Genomic DNA, 20904 nt, shown 5'->3' with positions numbered 1-20904 from the left:
CCTTTGCTTCTTTTATTTTGGTCATAGTGCCAGACTCAGAACAAATTCAGACAAGCCTGCTGAAGCCTGGTAAACCAGTTCTCCAAATGATACCCTGGCAGCCCCCTCTCCATTCTTAACATCAGAACTACAGTTTTCAACCTTCCCTGCTGTCTGTACTTCTCTTTGGGACAACACCTTGCTGAAGGAGCCCCATGAGAAGCAGGATCTCTTTTGCCACCAGGTTCTATGGAATAGCATTCCACAGTTTGGCACCTTCCCTTTCAGCATTTTGCAAGCAGGTTAAAACACATGGGTTTCCCTGTGCTTTTTGTTTCCCTGTGCTTGCTGCTCTTTTATTGCTGATTTGTGTGTGTCTGCTGTGGCTCTTGTCTCTTATCATGAGCAGCCGGGAACCTGCTCATCTTTGCCCTCTCATCATAGAGAACAAAGAAACCACAAAATGTTCTCTGTAGACTTGGTAGGTCATAAAGTCATTTTTCAGCTGCCTTTTTGTGTATTTGCATCCTAACAGGAAAGGAATTGGTCTGTCTTGTCCCAGTCATGACCTTTTTGGGTTGCCCAGAGTTCAGATCAATAAATGTTTATACCTACTGCTTTAGAAATCCTAATGAAAATATGGAAGAAGCTGTTGGTTGACTTTGGGTGCTTGAATTTCCTGTTCAGAAGATAGTGATTCTCCAGCATGTCAACATGCTTCTGAATCTATTGCACAAAAGGAAAAGTGTACAGATGTCTCTTTAAGAGGGGGAAAAATCTTTTTAATTGTGTGCTTATTGTTACATCCCTTTTTCTAGGCATTCTGAAATTGCCATGCAATCCATGAGAAAACTACTCTACTTCAGCCATACAGTATTTTAAAAATTAAATGTTTTCAGACAGAAACCAACTTCATTCAGCTGCTTAAATTTAAACTTGGCAGTGTGTGTTCAGTAACTTTTTAATGGGGTCTACTGGTTTAGGGACAGTGGGTCGGGAAAGAATATTAAACATAGGAATGCAAGGAATTGGATTCTGAAAGAAAATATTCCTGTCTAGAAAATGCTGTCAAGTTTTGACTGGTTGCTGTTTGGTATTAACTTTGCAGAGTGTCTGAGTATAACAGAACAAATAGTTTTAAGTTACATTATTCAGGACTCTTTCTCTCCTCCCCCCCCCTTTAGCTTTAGGCATTGAGGATTCCAAACCCAAATGGCTCTGAGAATCAGCACCCAGGGTTGCTATGGGCAGCATTCCATTGTGCATAGCACCTTCTGTTCGATATTAGTGATGAGCCAATTAAATAGCTTGGCTGGCTGTACAGTTTCAGGCACTCTTAACAGCTCAGTAGTAGAGAAGAAAGAGAAAATTAATGTTTATGGGTCCCTGTAGAGCAAGCAGAATCTTAGCAAGCTATTAACAATCACAAAGCTTTAATGTTACGCACATTCTAAAGATGTTAAATCAGTGATAGCAGTCTCTTCTTCTAGATCAGGGTAACTAACCTTTACTCCCACGCTCACCCCAGTGTTGTTGGACTCAAATTCATTTGTAGTTAGCTTGGTCAGTGGTCAAGGACAATGCAGAAGTCATGATGCAGGGGGGAAACGTGAAGCCAAACAATGTCTATACTGTATTTAAAAAGTTAAAGGACCCCTGACCATTAGGTCCAGTCGCAGACGACTCTGGGGTTGTGGCGCTCATCTCGCTTTACTGGCCGAGGGAACCGGTGTACAGCTTCTGGCAAACCAGAGCAGCGCACAGAAACACCGTTTACCTTCCCACCAGAGTGGTACCTATTTATCTACTTGCACTTTGACGTGCTTTCAAACTGCTAGGTTGGCAGGAGCTGGGACCGAATAACGGGAGCTCACTCCGTCGCGGGGATTCGAACCGCCGACCTTCGGATCGACAAGTCCTAGGCTCAGTGGTTTAGACCACAGCGCCACCCACGTTCCTATGCCGTACTTAGCTCCATCCTTATTTTAGACATTGTGATATATCGGTATACCGCGATGTTTAGCTGGCGATATATCGTGATGGTGAAAACCAGCTATTGCCCAGCCCTAATTGTAACTGTACAGATACTTGGTGCATCCTTAATCCAGGTTTCTTTTTATTTGGCAAATCATGTAGAACACTGAGACCAGTATATCATTGATAGAATTGTGCCGTTTTCATTTTTAACTTTTTCTTTCTTTTCCTCCCTTCTAGAAGCATTGCAGACCACCAGAACTTTGGAGCATGGCTACAAGCAATGGGAGCAATGACTTTGTAGTTCTGAGCAATGGTAACATCCCGACCAATGCAACTAGTCCTGATCTCCTTGCAACCAGTGATGGCAATGTTGCCGTCCAAAACCTCCCCTCTAAGGAAACCACAAGAAGAAAAGTGAGTGCAAATGGGTGCCTTCAACTTAATGGCATGCTAAAACCCTCGTTTCTGCCTGTAGATGACCAAAGAACTCCACAGGTATTATCACAGTGTTGTCGCCCTTGCCCATACCATCACCAGCCTCTAAATCACCATTGTAATCAGCAAGAATGCCTTTCACTGTCTGGCAATTCGGCGCCATCTCCATTAACTTCCTGCTGCCCAAACCTTCATACAGAATATTCAGCATCTGCTTGCCAAAAACATACACCCTTGTATCAGACTGCCTGCTGTCTTCAGTCCTCGCCCTCATTCTGCCTACATCATCAGTGGCCTGAACATTTTCAGCATCAGCCTGTGCAACAACATATAGCCAATATACGGTAAGTATATTCGAATTGTAGAGTTGGAAGGGATTACAAGGGTTGTCTAGTCCAACCCCCTGCAATGCAGGAATCTCAGCATATGGTCCCCCATCCAATTTGAAACCATACTGCACCCTACTTAAGCTTTACAAATGTGCTAGCAGTTTTATTGCTGCACCACTAGGAGGACAGTGGTTCTTTCCTATAGTGTCTGAATTGTTATTTTTATATGCTTTCTACTTTACTTGTTTCACAATGTAGATAAGAGGTTTTAAAGCAAGCCTATAGTGAGCTAAATCCTTCCCACTATAGCTCTAGTGCATCAGACATGTTTCATCTAGAAGTATGTGCAAACTTATGCTCCAATAGCCCATGTTGAATTAAAGATAGATGAAGGAGGTTTGGTTATTTTAGATACCTTACATAAGTCATGGCATATCCAAAAATTGTAAGTCTTAATGATTGATTAGCAGGATGTTAGGGGTAGCAGAATTCCAAATTGACCCAAGTTGGTTGGGATTGTTGGTGCCCCCTTGAACAGGGATAATAAGGATCACTATTTGTTTATCTCACAACTCTTGATTGTAGTAAAACAAAGCATTTTACAATAAAGAATAAAACCATCAGACTATTTAACCCTACAGACTACATAATTGTCTGGGTGAAGTGCAGTCTCTCATTTATGTATGAAACCTTATTTTGTGGCAGTAAGGCAAGTTTAATCATCTTGGAATAATCCAAGTGCAATCCATTTTCAGTTTTAAAATGTGCATCAATTCTGAAGATACTAAATTTTGTAGTAATAAAGACAACACAGTGTATTCTTTCACTACAAAATAGTATTTTATTACTTACCCCCCCCCCAACATCTGCTACACATGATCTAAAACTATTTCCATCTTAAATATTTTCACATTAAGACATGCCATTCCAAAACGTTTGCAAATCAAGGCGCGGCTTCTGATTGGCCCTGGAAACAATGCCAACAGCCAAAATAGATGTTCGGCTTCCAAAAAACATTCACAAACTGGAACAATTACTTCCAGGTTTGCGATGTTCGGGAGCCAATTCGTTCAGGAGACAAGCCGTTCGGGAACCAAGGTACCCGAAACCTTGGTTCTTGGAAAGCACTCATCTTTATCACACATTTCCCAGGGGGTACATTATTTGGTAGAAAAACAGTGGTAGGATGCAGTTCTGTACCAATTTAGGTAATTCAGTGGGACTTGCTTCTGAGTAGACACACAGTATTTCATTGTTAATCATATATAGGTAATATCTTACAGTGTGTCTGAAGAGAAATCAAGTTGAACATCTGACCAGGACAGTAGACGAGCTGTGTCTCTCTGCATATATATATCTTTCAGATTACTGCAAGGTGGAGGTTTTTCTCTTGACTAGTTGACAGTTGCCTCATACAATCTCTTGGTGTTGGTTAAAATACACAGAATATAAAATTGTAATGAGAATTGTTGTTCTTCAGCAACATCTTTCATGTCAAACCCTTTTCGAATCCCAACAGTTGAGCTAAACTAAATGCAGTTAGATCAGTGTTTACAAGGATTGTGATCTGTGGATTTTAACTTGGGCTTTTTTTATTCTTTGTAGTCTTCAGTATGACGATCCTAAAGAGGTTTTAAAAAACCCAAACCAAACACTTGGTATTGGTAGGAAATGGCATTTTCATAACCAAAATGGACAGCACATTGATCCCCACATACATTAGGTATAGGGTGTTTTTGGAATGAACTCTGTAAGAAAATACACACGAAATACGTGATGTCAAAATTTTATCTCCATTGCGGACATTACTGGAAAGTTCTTTGAGCAGAATACTTGATTCCTCTTTAGACGTTGCATCAGGACTGAGCAGCAGGCTCTGACCCATCTGCCCAATTCTTTTAGTGGTCCAGCCCAAATCAACATTACACTGTGGCATCTGGCTCTGCCACCTGCTTAGGTATTTCATAATTGGGTGCTGGCATAGCCTTTTCAAACTTTCTCTGGTACTTTGGCAAGCTCTCCTATATCTCAATTTCTGTTCTTCTACTCTATACCCAACCTGCTTGGCTTTCTTTTAGTACGCAGATGGAATCAAATCTACTTTTCTAGTAGTCGTCCCCCCCCCCCCATGTAAGTTATAGTTAAATTAAGCATCATTGGTTTGGAAGTTGAACATTGTGTGTTGTTCTATAAATATCCTTATCTTCTCTTATTTTTAAACCTCAAATTTATTAAATGGTGCTATATTTCAAAAATGGACATGAAATTGACTTTCCCCCATTGCATTAGATCTATTCCACAAACAACAATGATATTCTTACATAGTAATAATCTACGGGTTTTTTGTTTATTGCTATTTTTAAATGTGCACATTGCCCTGCACGGAGCATACGGACCTCGGTTTTGTCCTGGGTACAAAAGCTGAGAAGGCAATTTTAAAAAAAAATGTGTGTAAAACAGCCCTAGTTGGAATTCATCCAGCACTACAGTGTGCATGTTCTGACAGTGTAATATTAAATGCAGGTGTCCTTCCATTTTTGTATGACACATTAATTAAATTTAGTGTATAATGAAAGCAGCTTTCATTACTGTATATCTCCACATTGTTAACTTTAATTGGGAATTGAAAAGGGGGGACGACCAATATGATTACAGAGGAAAGATCTCTCTATAAATTTAACAAAAAAATTGAGACTTGGCAAGTAACCAGTTTGGCACAGCAGGTCATAGCAGGTTTTTCAAGCCTTCTAGAGCTCAGCATTTGTCAGTGACCTAACATTAAAAGAATGAAGTGTTGATTCTTCGTGTTCTAAGTCAGTTTTTAAAAAGTGAAGAATTGCTTTTGCTGTTTTTCAGCTGAATTGAATTTGGCATAGTATTTACCTTTGAACTACAGAAACTGTAATGAATTTGAAATAACTGTACACTCAGATTGGTTTCAACATTTCAAATAAATGTAGTCAGGTTTGTTTTTAAAAGTAAAGCTGACACTACAGAGCTTAATATCAATAACTCGCTAACTTTTTTGCTTTGTTATATTATGGATTGTCTCCTGAGAAATCTCTTTGTGGGACAAGAAGCTACAGTTAGAACTGGATATGGAACAACGGATTGGTTCAAAATTGGGAAAGGAGTACGACAAGGCTGTATATTGTCTCCCTGCTTATTTAACTTATATGCAGAATTCATCATGCAAAAGGCTGGACTGGATGAATCCCAAACCGGAATTAAGATTGCCGGAAGAAATATCAACAACCTCAGATATGCTGATGACACAACCTTGATGGCAGAAAGTGAGGAGGAATTAAAGAACCTTTTAATGAGGATGAAAGAGGAGAGCGCAAAATATGGTCTGAAGCTCAACATCAAAAAAACTAAGATCATGGCCACTGGTCCCATCACCTCCTGGCAAATAGAAGGGGAAGAAATGGAGGCAGTGAGAGATTTTACTTTCTTGGGCTCCATGATCTCTGCAGATGGTGACAGCAGTCACGAAATTAGAAGACGCCTGCTTCTTGGGAGGAAAGCAATGAAAAACCTAGACAGCATCTTAAAAAGCAAAGACATCACCTTGCCGACAAAGGTCCATATAGTTAAAGCTATGTTTTCCCCAGTAGTAATGTATGGAAGTGAGAGCTGGGCCATAAAGAAGACTGATTGCCGAAGAATTGATGCTTTTGAACTATGGTGCTGGAGGAGACTCTTGAGAGTCCCATGGACGGCAAAAAGATCAAACTTATCCATCCTTAAAGAAATCAGCCCTGAGTGCTCACTGGAAGGACAGATGCTGAAGTTGAGGCTCCAGTACTTTGGCCACCTCATGAGAAGAGAAGACTCCCTAGAAAAGACCCTGATGTTGGGAAAGATGGAGGGCACAAGGAGAAGGGGATGACAGAGGATGAGATGGTTGGACAGTGTTCTCGAAGCGCCTAGCATGAGTTTGACCAAATTGCGGGAGGCAGTGAAAGATAGGCGTGCCTGGCATGCTCTGGTCCATGGGGTCACGAAGAGTCGGACATGACTGAACGACTGAACAACAACAAATTATGGAGTAGTAGACAGCAGGGACTTGTGTCCCTGTTTGCTGCTCTGGGTGGGCATGTGCGCCAGGGAATGGGGTGGGGTGGGCTCACCCACTGGAGCCAAGGTGCCGGTGCCCCTCTCCAGTGATGCTGTGGATGATGCTGTGATTAACCGCAGTTCTGGGACAGAAGCATTGGAGAGGCAGCGTTACCCCTCTCTGATGCTGCGATCACCTGCAGCTCTGCCCCTGGACAACCTGCAGCCAATCTCAGCAGCGGAGAGGGGCTCCCAGAGCTGCGGCCGATCGGAGAGGGGCAGACTTCCCAACATGTGAAGCATCTACTGTCGCTTCTACAGCCCGCCAGCCAGAGGTCACATTTCCCATGCCAGCTTGATTTACCAGGTTCTAGCAGCTTGCCAAAAGAAAAAAAAACTTTGACTTTGCTTTGTTTTTTGAAAAAAGGCAACCCCTGGTGGAAGGGTGGATTTTTTCCCCACATATAAAAATAAAAATACCCCCCTTCCTCTCTTTTGCTTCATCTTGCTTTCAATGATCGTGTTGTTGTTGTTGGTTATTGCATGTTACTTATCCTTCAGGTTCTGGCAGATCAGGGCTGGGAATATACCTTATTAAAACACCACGCTTTCAAAACAAACAAACACAGAGAAGCTGAAGGAGAGGGGGGAGAAAGTGAGATGTTAAGCTAGCCTTCAGAGGAGAGAAGCGCAGGGATTTTGTTCTCCATCCTATAGGCACTTCAGGCTTTCCAACCAGTCCCCCAGATGAGTTTTTTTTTTAAGGAAGGAGAAGGGACTGCCGTTCTGCTTCAAGCAGCCGCTTCTTACCCATGTGTGCAAAACACACACACACACACACCACATTGGGTCTTAGGTTCCTGAGGGTTCTCGCCTCAGCTGCAGAACTTCCAGCACAACTGCTCGAGGCCATCTCCGAGGATATGTTCTCCCCATGTAATTTAGTTGTGTTTAACCAGAAGCTCAAACTTGATAAGTTCACAAAAGGGCTAAACAATTGATGTAATGGATTTGGGACCCTTTTAAATTGTATTTATTTGTTCCTGTAATAAAACAATGGCTCTAGCAACAATTGTGGCATTCTACTTCTGCAACAGACTTCCACTTGCACAAGGGAACTTTTCCTTCCTCTCCTCCCCTCATGCCCCGCAAAACTGCTCTAGATAGTTGGAGGACCCTCCAGAGCAGAGTGGGGAGGCACAAGGGGAATTGGGGTAAGGGAGTCCCTTTGTATCTGTTGGCAAGACATTGAAGCTGGCCATATTTTTTTTTACCAAAAGTCTGCTTATAATCCCTTTGGTACAATGGCCCCCAAACGGGAACAAACGAAATTTCAAAGCTCACATCTACACTCCCAAATAGCCTCAGCTTCTACTCTGGTCATAAAAGAATTGTACTAACTGGACACGCAGCTTGCAGTGTTGGGAAGGTGTTGGGAATGGTCATTCGGAGATACTGGTGAGATGTAATCAACAGAACTTCTATTTCTCTGTAACGATGCCTTATGAGGAACGGCTTAGGGAGCTGGGTATGTTTAGCCTGGAGAAGAGAAGGTTAAGGGGTGATATAGTAGCCATGTTCAAATATATAAAAGGATGTCATATAGAGGAGGGAGAAATGTTGTTTTCTGCTGCTCCAGAGAAACGGACACGGGGGCAATGGATTCAAACGACAAGAAAGAAGATTCCACCTACCGGTAAACATTAGGAAGAACTTCCTGACAGTAAGAGCTGTTCGACAGTGGAATTTGCTGCCAAGGAGTGTGGTGGAGTCTCCTTCTTTGGAGGTCTTTAAGCAGAGGCTTGACAGCCATCTGTCAGGAATGCTTTGATGGTGTTTCCTGCTTGGCAGGGGGTTGGACTGGATGGCCCTTGTGGTCTCTTCCAGCTCTATGATTCTAACATTTGAAGAGGGAAAGGCTGTAGAAACCCAAACAGATTCTGAATCCTGACAAGTTGGAGTATGTGAGTGGTTCTCAAGGCCACTCAGTTGGTCCATTGCCTTCTGGTGATAGTCTGGGAGGCTCCTGGATGCATCTATGTTGCTAGAGGCCCAGGTGACCTCCGTTTCCAGGAGTGTCTTTTACCATATTTGGCTGGTGAGACAGCTATGGCAGTTTCAGGGCTGCGGTAGCCTGACCACTGTTGTAGTATGTACATCACTGCATGAGTGCTATTCAAAGAAGTGCAAAAGTTGCTTGTTTTGGAATGGAAGCATAGTGTTCTGCAAAATAGAATTTGTTTCTACACCCACTCTCATTTAACATTGTCTTGCCATCCCCTCCCCCTCTACCGACAAAGTAAAAAGAGGACCGCCCAAGAAACTAAGGCCCATAAAAGCTGTGGGTTGTTTGTATGCAGTGCTCTGCAAGCAGTGTTTTTGCTTGTACAAGAGGACTTCTCCTCCTCTCTCCTCTCCACATGTGCCCCAAAACCACTCCAGAGAATCCTTCAACCCTCTGCAGCAGATTTTGAGGCTGCACAAGGAGTTTCAGCAGAGAGATGAGAGGGAAGTTCCGTTGCACAGGTGCAATGGCAACGCTAGATACAATCCTATGTTTCCCCTTGTCCACACAAAATTGGAAAAGGTTTTCCAGTATCTCAGATGCCTTCAAAATGACACATTTTATACTCCAGAAACTTCTGATCTATGGGTTCTCTGGAATGTCAGCGCATCAGCGACACTTGCTAGGTCTGCCTAGCTCTTTGCTCAAATAAATTAGTCGCAGTCAACATTAATTTAGAAAGTTTGTTCAGGCTTTATTAATATCTTTCCACAGATCCCATTTTGCTTATTCAGTGTGCATATGAAAGCAATATGCTGTAGTTTCATTAAAGCATTCCCCATTGCCTTAGGTTCTATGCACATAAAACACACTGTATTGAAAACCATTTCAAGTTAATGTCTACATACAGTCTGTAGATGCTAAATTTTCTTAGTTTAATAAGATAGCACATTACATAGTCAACCTAGGGCCTTGTTGTAATTACTGTCTTTTTAGAACCAGAGTTCTTTGCAGTTTCCAAAAGGGTTTTGTAAATTCTTGCTTTGGCCTCTGCTCCGCAATCCCAGAGTAGTTACGTCTTTTGACCTTTAGAATCTGGCATTTGCAAATGGTAGCAACAAAGTGTTTGAAAACTCATTTCCCATGCCCTTCATCCCTCACCTTCTAAGAAACAGAAGAATATTCAGTACTTAACCTAGTGATCTGTTAGTCCTTTGAACTGTAGCGTGCAAATGAGATAATTAATGTAACAAGAATTTACCGCAGTCCCACTGTTAATTATGAACAGTACTATTTCAGTCCATTTTAAAGCTTGTAGCAAGTTATGAACAAGCTATGCTTGATAGTGCTCAAAATGTACACTGAATGAACTGTGAGCATCTTAATTCATGGACAAAAAGGCTGAGTTATTTTGGGACGATAGATGAATAGCTTTCAAAACACTTAAGCAGCAAGACCCTGATTCTTTAAAAGAATCAGGATAATTAGGGGGAGTCCAGACTCAACAAGGGTGTCTGCTTTTCAACATTCTTGAATGTGTGCAAGTGCTGGACTTTTCATTTTTCTGAAGTTTATTTATGGAATGTGAATGTCAAATATTTGCATAGTTTCAGATGTATATTTGGAATTAGAAAGGTTACTCATGACTTCATGACATTTTGGTTGGTTCTAATAGAGGCATTACTTTACTATAGATCTAGGATTTCTGTGTCTCTAATGGATTAGCTACAAGTCTTCCAAGACTATAGCTTCCTCTGATTGCCCTCCTTTACTTAAAGGCTCTTAGTATGACCGCAAATAATTTTAGAAGTTTACATGTTAATTTCTCAACTAATCATAAATCAATTGCATTTTACCAAATGAACTTCTAACATAGTGGCGCTATGAAATTTGTTCCTATGATGCTTGAAATAATCATGTTCCACTATAAATTTGAGTAGAACATGCAAGGACCCAGCCACTGTTGTTGGCTTTTTGTAGTTTAAAAAAAATACAAGGGTCTGCCTTCAGGACAATAGACATGGTGGCAGCAGGCCAGAGTTTGAATCCCAACTCATCTGTGAAGCTTGTGGGACAACTTTGCGCCATTTGCAGTCTCCCAGACTAACCTACCTCAAAGGGTTACTCCAAGGATAAAATGAAGGCATTCTTGGACGAAAGGTGGGATATACATGTAATAAATAAAATGTATATGTATGTAGGAGATTTGAAGTTTGTGGGGGACAGTTGAGTTGAAAGCTGAACACTCCACTCCTCTCCACATTTCACTCCACAAGTCGCTAACTACTGTTCCTCTTCTGGGACTCCTACCAGGAGAAAAATGACTGGGGAGAAGTGATGTTGGGAGACAAAGGAACATTGGTGGGGAAAGGTTCAGGAACCTTTTCCATCCCTCCCTACTGCACATTAAGCCACAGTCCCTACTTTATAGGGATTTGACATGATTCAAATGTTCCACTGTAAGGAAATAACTAGGTTTCCTTACTGGAGGTCAATAATAACAGAGTAGTAAATTAAAAACATTCATTTTGCACGTGCAAGGTGGCAGCTCCAATGCAGAAGCCGCTGCAAAGGATTCAAACGCAATGCAAGCATAGGTAACAGCAACCTAAAATCACCAAACCTACCACCCCTTCATTACTGTTAGTTCAGCACAGTCTCAAAGCATCATTTCAGCAACACTGACTAATTAAAGCATTATTTCAGCCATGCTGACTTAATTAGATATGCTGTTAGTCCCCTTTGTTACTACCCTGTTTTACACCATCAGCTTTGCATAAGTGCTCAATCTTCCAATTCTCTTTGAAGCTTCTGTAGCTTCAATTTGTTGGATTCTCCCATCTCCTGATGGCTCCAATATGCGTTCTTATCTGTAACATAACTCATTCACTCCCTTTCTATCATGTCCAACATGGCCTTGTTTTCTTTCCACCCTCCCGTGCCCCAGCTGAACAGTACAAACAAGTTGCCTTGTCTCAGGCTCCCACTAGGTGTTGGGGCAAAACTACGGCTACGGCAATTTCTCCTGGCGCCTCGCAAGCTGAGGCCAATGCAACTTCATGGTATATCGCCAGACCACGATGTTTGGCTGGTGATATACCACAATGTTCAAAAACTGATATCGCCCAGCCCTATTGACTTGGGGGCTTCCCTAGCATGTCCCTATAGTAGTTTTAAAAAGTCCTTTGGGGGCATTTTCTTAGTTCTTTTCTGTGGAGGAAAATAAACAACTCTACTAAAAGAACACCTTATACATATGTGCAGCCTTATCTGACATTATGAGTCACAGAATAATTTCTCAGCTGCAACCTTCCAACACCTTGACCTCACTCCCAAAGGGACACACCTCCATTGTCTCCCGAGACAGATGGATGCCAACAGCATTTGAGTACTATAAGGTGGACAAATCTGTATATTGCACCAAGCAAGTACAAACTTTACAGCAGCATCACAGTTTGAAATGTTAGTGTTTGCTACTCAAACATGCGGTTGGGTTGTTGCTCACACTGCAGCAGTTGTTAGATTTGCACAGTGCCACCTTGAGTTTGCTATACGTAGAAATCATATTGGAGGTGGGGAGGCAGGCTAGCGCCATTTCCCCTGACATCTGTGTGCAAGAACTTGTCACATCTATCTGTCATGTGTGCCCCCACCTCTATTTTCAAGTGATTCAGTCTAGACAGATTTATCATCTGAGAAGCAGGCCGACATTTTGGTTGTAAGTACATGTGGAGAAGTGTTCTTAGTATCTACCCCCAAAACATGGTACTCCTTTCCCACAAGAGTATATGCGCTATATGACATGATAATGCCAATCTACTCTAGTTCTCTTTGTCCCAAGCCTTTTGGAATGGCACAGAAATGTAAATAAATACTACTGTGTTTGTATCTGGTAGTTAAATTCTCTAAATCTTCAACTTTTGCTTTAAAAGATTAAAAACAATTCTGTACGCAAATCTCCCTTCCATTTCACTGCTCAGTACTGTATGCACTTTAATGCTCCTAATGCTATTAAATTTTATTCCAATTCTGTTCAGTTACTCTCTGTATTTTTATTTTATTTTATTTTGGTTCTTTCCCCACACATAAAATCAAATGCTGAACTAATTGGCATTTTCTTTGGACGTAGCCTCACATCTTTCTTTCATTTTTCTCTTAATGAAGACACCAGATTAAAGGAAATAGAGGGTTTTTTCCCCTAAGCAAAGAAAGTAGGTGTCTAAACTAGCTAAATAACTAGGTGTGTCAGGAGTGAGTCAACCCCCATTACTGGATTTATAAGCAACAGACTTTTTTAAACTGCTTGTGGCTAAGCATTGCTTGGTAAAAACTACTAGTAGAATCTTGATCTCCTTAATGTTGATGCTGGGCTCCCAGTTCCTATGAAAACTGAGAGAGAATTAGCAGTAGAAAAAGAGGGAGGAATGTATAATTATATGAGCAAATACAGCACAGCCCAAATTTTCCAAATGACCTAGGTGACATCTAAGTCATTCAAAGAAGTTTGGAGAGCAGGAATACTAATTTACGATGATTTTGTTGACTTAGGCTGAAGAGTAAAACGTCCAAAATTAGGATTGCAAACTCTTTTGAAGATGTGTGTGTGTGTGTTTGTAGGGGAGTTGCTTTGTACAAGTTACAGATTTAGCTAACACCCTTCAGGCTGTTTCTAAATTCCATCTCTTAAATAGCAATGTTCCAAAGCTGAACCAAAACAGCAAGCTATAAAATGGCTTATGTCAGGGGTTGCAAGCCTGGTGCCATAGACAGCTGCAAAGACTTTTACTGGTGCCCCTGGGCAGATGCCGCAAACTCTTAAGCTTTAAATTTTATTTTTGAAAAATTTTCTAGCCCTTGGAGAAAGAAAGTTGTAGGGCAAAAAGTGCAGGTATCATTTAACCGATTTCTGTGAAATGAGTGAGTAGTGGTACTTAGGAATGTGGCCTGTTGCTATTAGAAAGGAATAACAACAGTGAGTGAGTGTGATCGTGATCTCCACAACTGGGACCAGTAGGGCATAGCTGACTTCCTATGGTTTCACATAAGGTTGCCAGGGGTGGCTGCCCCTCTGATTTTGTGTTGTACCACGCACATAACACACACTCTGTCTCACACACACCAACAGCTGTTATGTGACTGGTGCCCCAAGCACTCTCTCAGAACTTGAAATGATCCAAAAAGGCTGGCGACCCCTGGCGTAGATCCAGGTGACCTTGCAAATCACCACATCCAACACTACCCTTTCCATTCCCTTCTATATGTTCCAACCATGGAACCTTAACTGGTGGGGATGGAAGAAAGACCTTCTTTGTGGCTGCATCTAAAATATGTGAACTCTTTGCTCCGCAAGGCTCGGTTAGTCTCCTCTGTGGTAGTGTATGGTCAAAATCTTTCTGTTTAGGCAGGCTTTCCCCCCCCCCACCCCCGGTGCCTTTTTTATCTGATGCTTTTGGTTTGTCTGCTGTGTACCTATCTGCTTTGTTATATTGCCTCGGTTTTTATATTGTGTTTTTAATTGTTAGGTGCATGAGCACTAAAAAAAATGGGATAAAAATATGTGTATAAATACATCACCACCACCACCCCGGCTGATCCATAATGCATGAGTGGCCTTTTGAAAGCCTTAGATGCTATGACAAACATTTGTAATATTTGGCATGTTTTCACAAATACCTTGAGGGTCTCTGTGTAAGTGCACGTGTTATCTTCTGGAAGGTCTCTGCATCGTAGGAAAACTTTTAAGGGATACTAGGAAACACGCAGCTTGCGTTGAGTTTTCAAAACTGTAGTTTGGATACAGTAAAGAGAGAATTAGTATTTTTAACGAGCAACTATAATCATGCATATAACTGTCAATATTCACCCTTCATGTCTCTCTTCTTGTGCAGTTTTGGAGGAGTCTTATGTCTAGTGTGATTTTTGCTGAATCGTTTCAGTTTCCTCTCAAAGATATTAGTGACCTTGACCTTGTGATGCTGCTTGAAATAGTATACAAAATGAAAGTATACAAATAAAGTGTGTTATGGAAGCAACTATGTGCCAAAAACGCTGCTGAAAGCCACTTGGTCATCATTTAGGCTATTATTCAATTTCATTTCGGTTATGGAAGGGATGTGGAGAAGGCAGCACAAAAGAATTTCATCTTATGAAGTATTTAGTAGTAAAATGCCTGCTCCAAATTAGATGTTGGCCTGTTCTCAAATTGTGACTCACAGTGATATTAAACTTTTATTGTCTTTGAATATTTCAGAACCTTTTATTTAGCTAACCCAGCAAACTGTATCTTTTCATGAGAGGCCTGAAAGTGGGGTTGGGGGAGAACATTATATGCAGAAATGTGTGCACCAAAAAGTGTTACTGCCATGTCTGTTAGGGTAAAGCAGATTTGGGCAGGGTTGATTTGGAGGAGAGAAGAGCCAAGAGGGCCCTTTCTTTCTACTCTGGCTGCTTCCCTCCTGCAGACTTCCAGATGTGTGCATTTACTCTCACAAATGTGCACCTGTAGTTGCTAGAGGGAAAAGCTGTTGAGGAGGTGGAAAAGTTGCAAGTAAAAAGATGAACACTTTCCTCTTCTGCCAAGAATTTGAAATTTAAGTCCTGTGCTGGGATAGATGTGAGGGATATTGGCAGATCTATCTTCTACCGTATTTTTCGCTCCATAAGACGCACCCTTTTCCTCCTAAAAAGTAAGGGGAAATGTCTGTGCGTCTTATGGAGCGAATGCATGGTCCCTGGAGCTGGATTGCCCAGGGACCAAAAGAAGATCGAGCTTTTTCTTTTACAAAGAGAGAAGGGGGTGTTGAAAGGCTGCCGCTTTACATCTGATCAGCAAGAGATTGGGGAGAGAGATATGGTCGCTGGCTCCCTTTCTGCAGAGGAGGCTGTTGGTTTCCCCAGCGACATGTGACTGGCTGATTAGATTATCTGTCTGGAAACTGTAGAAAGGGCTTTGAGCTGCTCCTTTTGCAAATGGGGCTTTTCTTCTTCCAAAAGAAGATGCACAACTTTGAACTGATCCTCAAAAAGGGGGGCTTTCTTATGGTCAGATGCGTCTTATGGAGCAAAAAATGCTAATTGCTTTTATCTTGCCTTACATTATTTTAAATAGTTGTTACCTATTTTGAAATACCATATATATTTTTTATAAATAAAAATAAAATAGACTTGTGCATTCATGGCATTATGCATCCATGCCAAAGTAATGCACTTTGTGTAGGAAAATGTAATGTTTGAAATGGTCCTGCTGGTTCCAAAACTGAAGACCCAGAATGTCATAAAAAATAATTGCAATGGGTGGTGCTCAAGGAAAAATAAAGATGCACAATCCTTTCAGTTGCAGTATCTGATTTTTTTCCTCTCTTTTTTTAAATGAGAGGTAGTGACAGCTGGAAAAACGACGATCTGTAAATCATTTCTAGTAAATTCCATTTGTTCCAAAATCCAAAGCTTAAGCACCATTTTGGATCCCAGCAAGACCTCATCCATTTATAGTCAGTTCCTTTGATTTTCATGCCAGAGACAAATAGCCCTAGTGTTCAAAGGCTGCCAGGACTTTGTAACAGTCTGTTTGGATGATATAGTAATGCATAGATCTCTAACATTTAGCTTCAGTGCTAGGGAAAGGGGTAGGGAAAGGGGATCTGGTTTAACCATCAGTCTCTAAGAGAGTAAAGAATGCAGATCCATTACCAAAATATGATACAGGGAAGGGAACATTAGTAAAATCTTAGGTAAGGCTAGAAGCAATGCAAGCTGGTCTAAGATACAAATGCCAGCATATGCGTACAGCATTTTTACTAGCACAACCAATGTACCAGTTTCTAGATTAGGCTACTGTAGACATGTTTCACTATATATTTGACTGCTTTGGTGGTTTTCTATTAGCATAAGCAAAGGTAAAGGTACCCCTGACTGTTAAGTCCAGTCACGAACAACTCTGGGGTTGCGGCTCTCATCTCGCTTTACAGGCCGAGGGAGCCGCCATTTGTCCACAGACAGTTTTTCCAGGTCACGTAGCCAGCATGACTAAGCCACTTCTGGCAAAACCAGAGCAGCACATGGAAATGCCGTTTACCTTCCCGCCGGAGCGGTACCTATTTATCTACTTGCACTGCATGCTTTCGAACTGCTAGGTTGGCAGGAGCTGGGAACGAACAACGGGAGCTCACCCCATCACGGGGTCTCGAACTGCCAACCTTCCAATCAGCAAGTCCAAGCGAAACCACTGCGCCACCCGCGTGGCAGGCAAATTTAAGAAATAACATGAAAATCAGGGACTTTGCAATGATATTGAAAGACAGAGTGGCAGGATCAAATTGACAATGAAAGGCACTTGGTGGTGGCATGACAACTTTGACACACGTTTGTCTTGAGTTTTTCGATTGTTTTTATTGGGTGAAAATGAAAATGAGATTGCTTTTCCCTGTAACTTTCCTGCAGTTGACTTTCTATAGTGCCCACTTGGTGCGAGTCAGGCTCCCTCTGCTCCAGAAGTTTGTCATAATGAGAGCTACTTTTCTTTAATTACAGCAAGATTTCCCTCTTCCATGCTGTGTATATCCAAGGACCTGCAAATACTGGGATTTTTCACATTCTGTTCAAACAAGGATGAAGTACCTCCCCCCTCCCCGCATATTATTGGGCTACAACTCCCATTTTCCCTCTCCATTGGCCATGCTGTCTGGGTCTTATGGGGAGTTGGAGCCCAATAACATCTTGAAGGCTACCTGTTCACCTTCCATGAACTCAAGGGTTTGTCTAGATATGCTGTCTCTTAGCTAGAAACTCATTTTGAACCAATTAATCATATTGATGAACACTGGTGCAATGTGAGTCACAGTGTTGTGCTTAGGGAAATGTAAAATAGCTTGAAGCTATTGCAGAATGGCACTCCCCAAACCACGTCTTTTCAACATGAGACCGTAAATAGGCTGAAAATCCCCCGCTCCCCATCTAAATATAAAGCTTCAATTTTAACAATTTATTTTGGATTTCCATTACTTTAACTGACTTTAACATACTGGAGCAAAAGACAAAGTTAGAAATCATTTGAAGCCAACATAACTGTCAGGAAAGCTTCTGTTAATATGCACCCCAAATCACCCATTACATTACATTACATTACATTACATTACATTACATTACATTATTCGCTATCTACAGCATCCTGTACCAATTTTGTGCTCTATGTATACTTGAACCCAAGCAGTAGAACCTTGAAGAAATACAGACCTATTTATGAGTGACAAGACAAGACACAATGTGAGAAGAAAAGTCATGTCCATCTTTTAGGCAGAGCCGAGGCACGAAATAAAATTGGGTGCTTTTTCTCAGAACTACTAGCCAGGCATATGAAGCTTTAACTGTGGCACTGTATACATTTAGAGAGAACATTTGTTCTGCATTTGTCAGAATGCCAGCATCCTGAAATCATCATCTGCATTGAACTGTAAGCACTTAAAGTTCATGGATCAGCTCTCATATGCACTCATGACTTAAATTATATATATATAGTAGTGGAGGCATATAAAATAACACTTGAACCTGTGAATGTGTACTCTCAAAAGTTGGAAGGTAAGGGTTTGTAGGGAAGAAAGCTCATTAAACATTATCATGTTTATACTATCCCAGGTATAGTCACTTTCATGTCCACTTTATTTATAATATATGTATACTGCTTTTCAACCATAATTGTTCTCAGAGTGGTGGCGGGTTATTATTTTAAAAAATGTAATGCAACAGTAAAAAGTAATGCAATGTTCATCAGTTTGCAACAAAGACCTTTATCTTACTTTTTTTCTTGTGTATTAAATTTGATGAGCTTCTCTTAGCAGCTTTCAATAAGTTAACATTGCAACAAAACAATTTTAAAACAAAAGCGTGATTAAAAACACCATGATACAAAAGAGCAGTATAAAGGCAGTCGAGATTAAAAGCAAACACCAAGCAGTACAAAAGCAATGTAACAGGATTTTAAAGCCTGGGATCTTGCGTGGTACCAAAATGGCATCAACCTTTTTTTTTTTAACCCCAACTGTCCTGGGCAAGTCAGTTCAGTATCTGCAAATGGAAATATGAACAGTAAATACTGATTGTTCCTGTTTTCATAAATGCCCTGTAAGGTTATTTATAAAGGATGAATACAACATGGTAAATAATTGAAAATAGTAATACAGTACTCTCTGTAAAATGCTGTGTTGCTTACCGTCCAGGATGAGTGTCTTCCTGTTCAACGTCAAAAGCGTAAAGCTCCCGTAGAAAGGGAAGTTTTAGCATCTGTTCTGGCGGATTGTTCTCCCAGATTGATGCTTCTATGGGGGTGATCTCTTTCTGTATCCTTTTCAGATCTGTGATATGGTGCCTTTCTATGTTGGCATGCCCTGCTTTCCTTTTCCAAGAGTTTTTTATCAGTCAGTTTGCTTACATCTGCTACAGGGCAGATTTGTCTGAATACTGTACAAGTGTTTAAATATGAATCCTCTCTCTTCCCCCCCAAAAAACAAACAAACCCTGAATTCATTTTCACCAACATCTAAGTTGGTCAGGAAATGGCTGCTCTGCAAATAATACAATTTCCCTTTCTACTTCATCTTGAAAACGATGGCAGTAGTTTTGCCAAAGCAGTCTTCTCTGTCATCATTCTGAATGTTGGGTTGGTTTACTAACTTAACCTTGAACTCTCTTCATAGCATATGATTTAGAGAATGAATTTATTAAGCAGAGCCAGAGACACTAATTCTGTTCTTGAGCAAATTAAATGAATTTCTTCAGAGACCATAAGCTATCGGTGAATATCTATGCCCTGTATTTATTTCTTATGTCATACTTGAAGGAGACCCTCTGAAATGAATGGACTTAAGTCCACTGATTTCAATGGGCCTACGCTGAGTATGACTTTATTTGATACAGCATTTAAAAGTAATTCACACAACATCTTTCTGGGAAACAAAGACATGAATCCTAATAATTGCAGCACTGCATTTTGTTTTCAAAAAACAGGAACCATCCTTACCTTCCCCAGCAATACTTCAAAGCAAGCCACTCTTTTTTTTAAAAAAAAAAAGTCTAAGGAGTTTGAAAAGCTTTTGGTGACATGACATGCTGAAAGTGTTTAACACACACACACACACACACACACACACACTGTAAAGGCCCATGGATATGCCCAAAATTGTTCTGGAGAGATCCCAGCTTGCATCTATGTTCCCTTTTCTACCAACTCAGTAGCTTTAAGCATATTTGAGCTGCACAAAAGCGATGATTAAGTCCTTCAAGTCTGAAATGTTAAAGGTCACACCTGCTATCAAACTGTTTTGTTTGCAAAAGTATGCATTAAAAAAGCTGTGCACCAAAATGGAGCCCTGCACTGTAACCAATACGTTGCAGCTGTTTTATGACGACTTTATTATGTTGGTTAGGAACATTATCCATCTTTGACTTCAACAGTCTTTTCTGTTATGCTAAAACGTAGAAAGGCATAGCAAAATAGAATTTTCCCGCTGCGTTAATGGATGATATGCACAGTTCTAAAAGGTTTTTTTATGCTCCAGTTTGGTTTGTCAGAACATCTTACCCAAACTGCTTTGTGAAGAAGGGGAAACACTCCTGACTCCTTATGAGAGAATTGTGGATTAATGTAATTTATCCACACATTATCCAAATGTTATCAAAAAGTGCATTCCAAGCAGGGCTTGGTACAACATAGCAGTATAATTAATTCTATAGAATGTCTAATTAAAGCAGTGATAAAGTACGACTAGGTCCCCACATGCTTTGCCCTAGATCCAAGTGTAGGCATTTTCTGTTACATATTGGAGAAATGTGTATATTAAGGACTGGATAAGATAGAGTGCATAGGACTGAGGCTCATGTGTTTAAGAACACACTGCTGTTAGTTGCATTGTCAAAAGTGGGCCACTATGTCTATTGTGATGGTCTTTGAATTCATAAAAAATAAAAAAAATCCCTTCCAGTAGCACCTTAGAGACCAACTAAGTTTGTTCTTGGTATGAGTTTTCGTGTGCATGCACACTTCTTAAGATACACTGAAATAGAAGTCACCAGACCCTTATATATAGTGAGAGAGTGAGGAGGGGTATTACTCAGAAGGGTGGTGGGAAT

At 40.9% G+C, this 20904-nt stretch overlaps 1 protein-coding gene across 1 annotated transcript in view; it reads left to right on the top strand.

The window, feature by feature from the left end:
• The window catches only part of DISP1 (dispatched RND transporter family member 1), a 46154-nt gene that overhangs the window by 5535 nt on the left and 19715 nt on the right, over nt 1-20904 (top strand). The window contains exon 2 of the mRNA XM_033144708.1: nt 2194-2735. Within this exon, the coding sequence (XP_033000599.1) occupies nt 2224-2735 (512 nt within the window). The 5' untranslated portion in view covers nt 2194-2223. The remainder of the gene's footprint in view (nt 1-2193; nt 2736-20904) is intronic.

The sequence above is a fragment of the Lacerta agilis genome, chromosome 3, assembly GCF_009819535.1.
Source record: "Lacerta agilis isolate rLacAgi1 chromosome 3, rLacAgi1.pri, whole genome shotgun sequence".
Taxonomy (NCBI): Eukaryota; Metazoa; Chordata; class Lepidosauria; order Squamata; family Lacertidae; genus Lacerta; species Lacerta agilis.
Note: the sequence above shows the minus strand (reverse complement) of the source record. Positions and strands in the feature narration are given on the sequence as shown.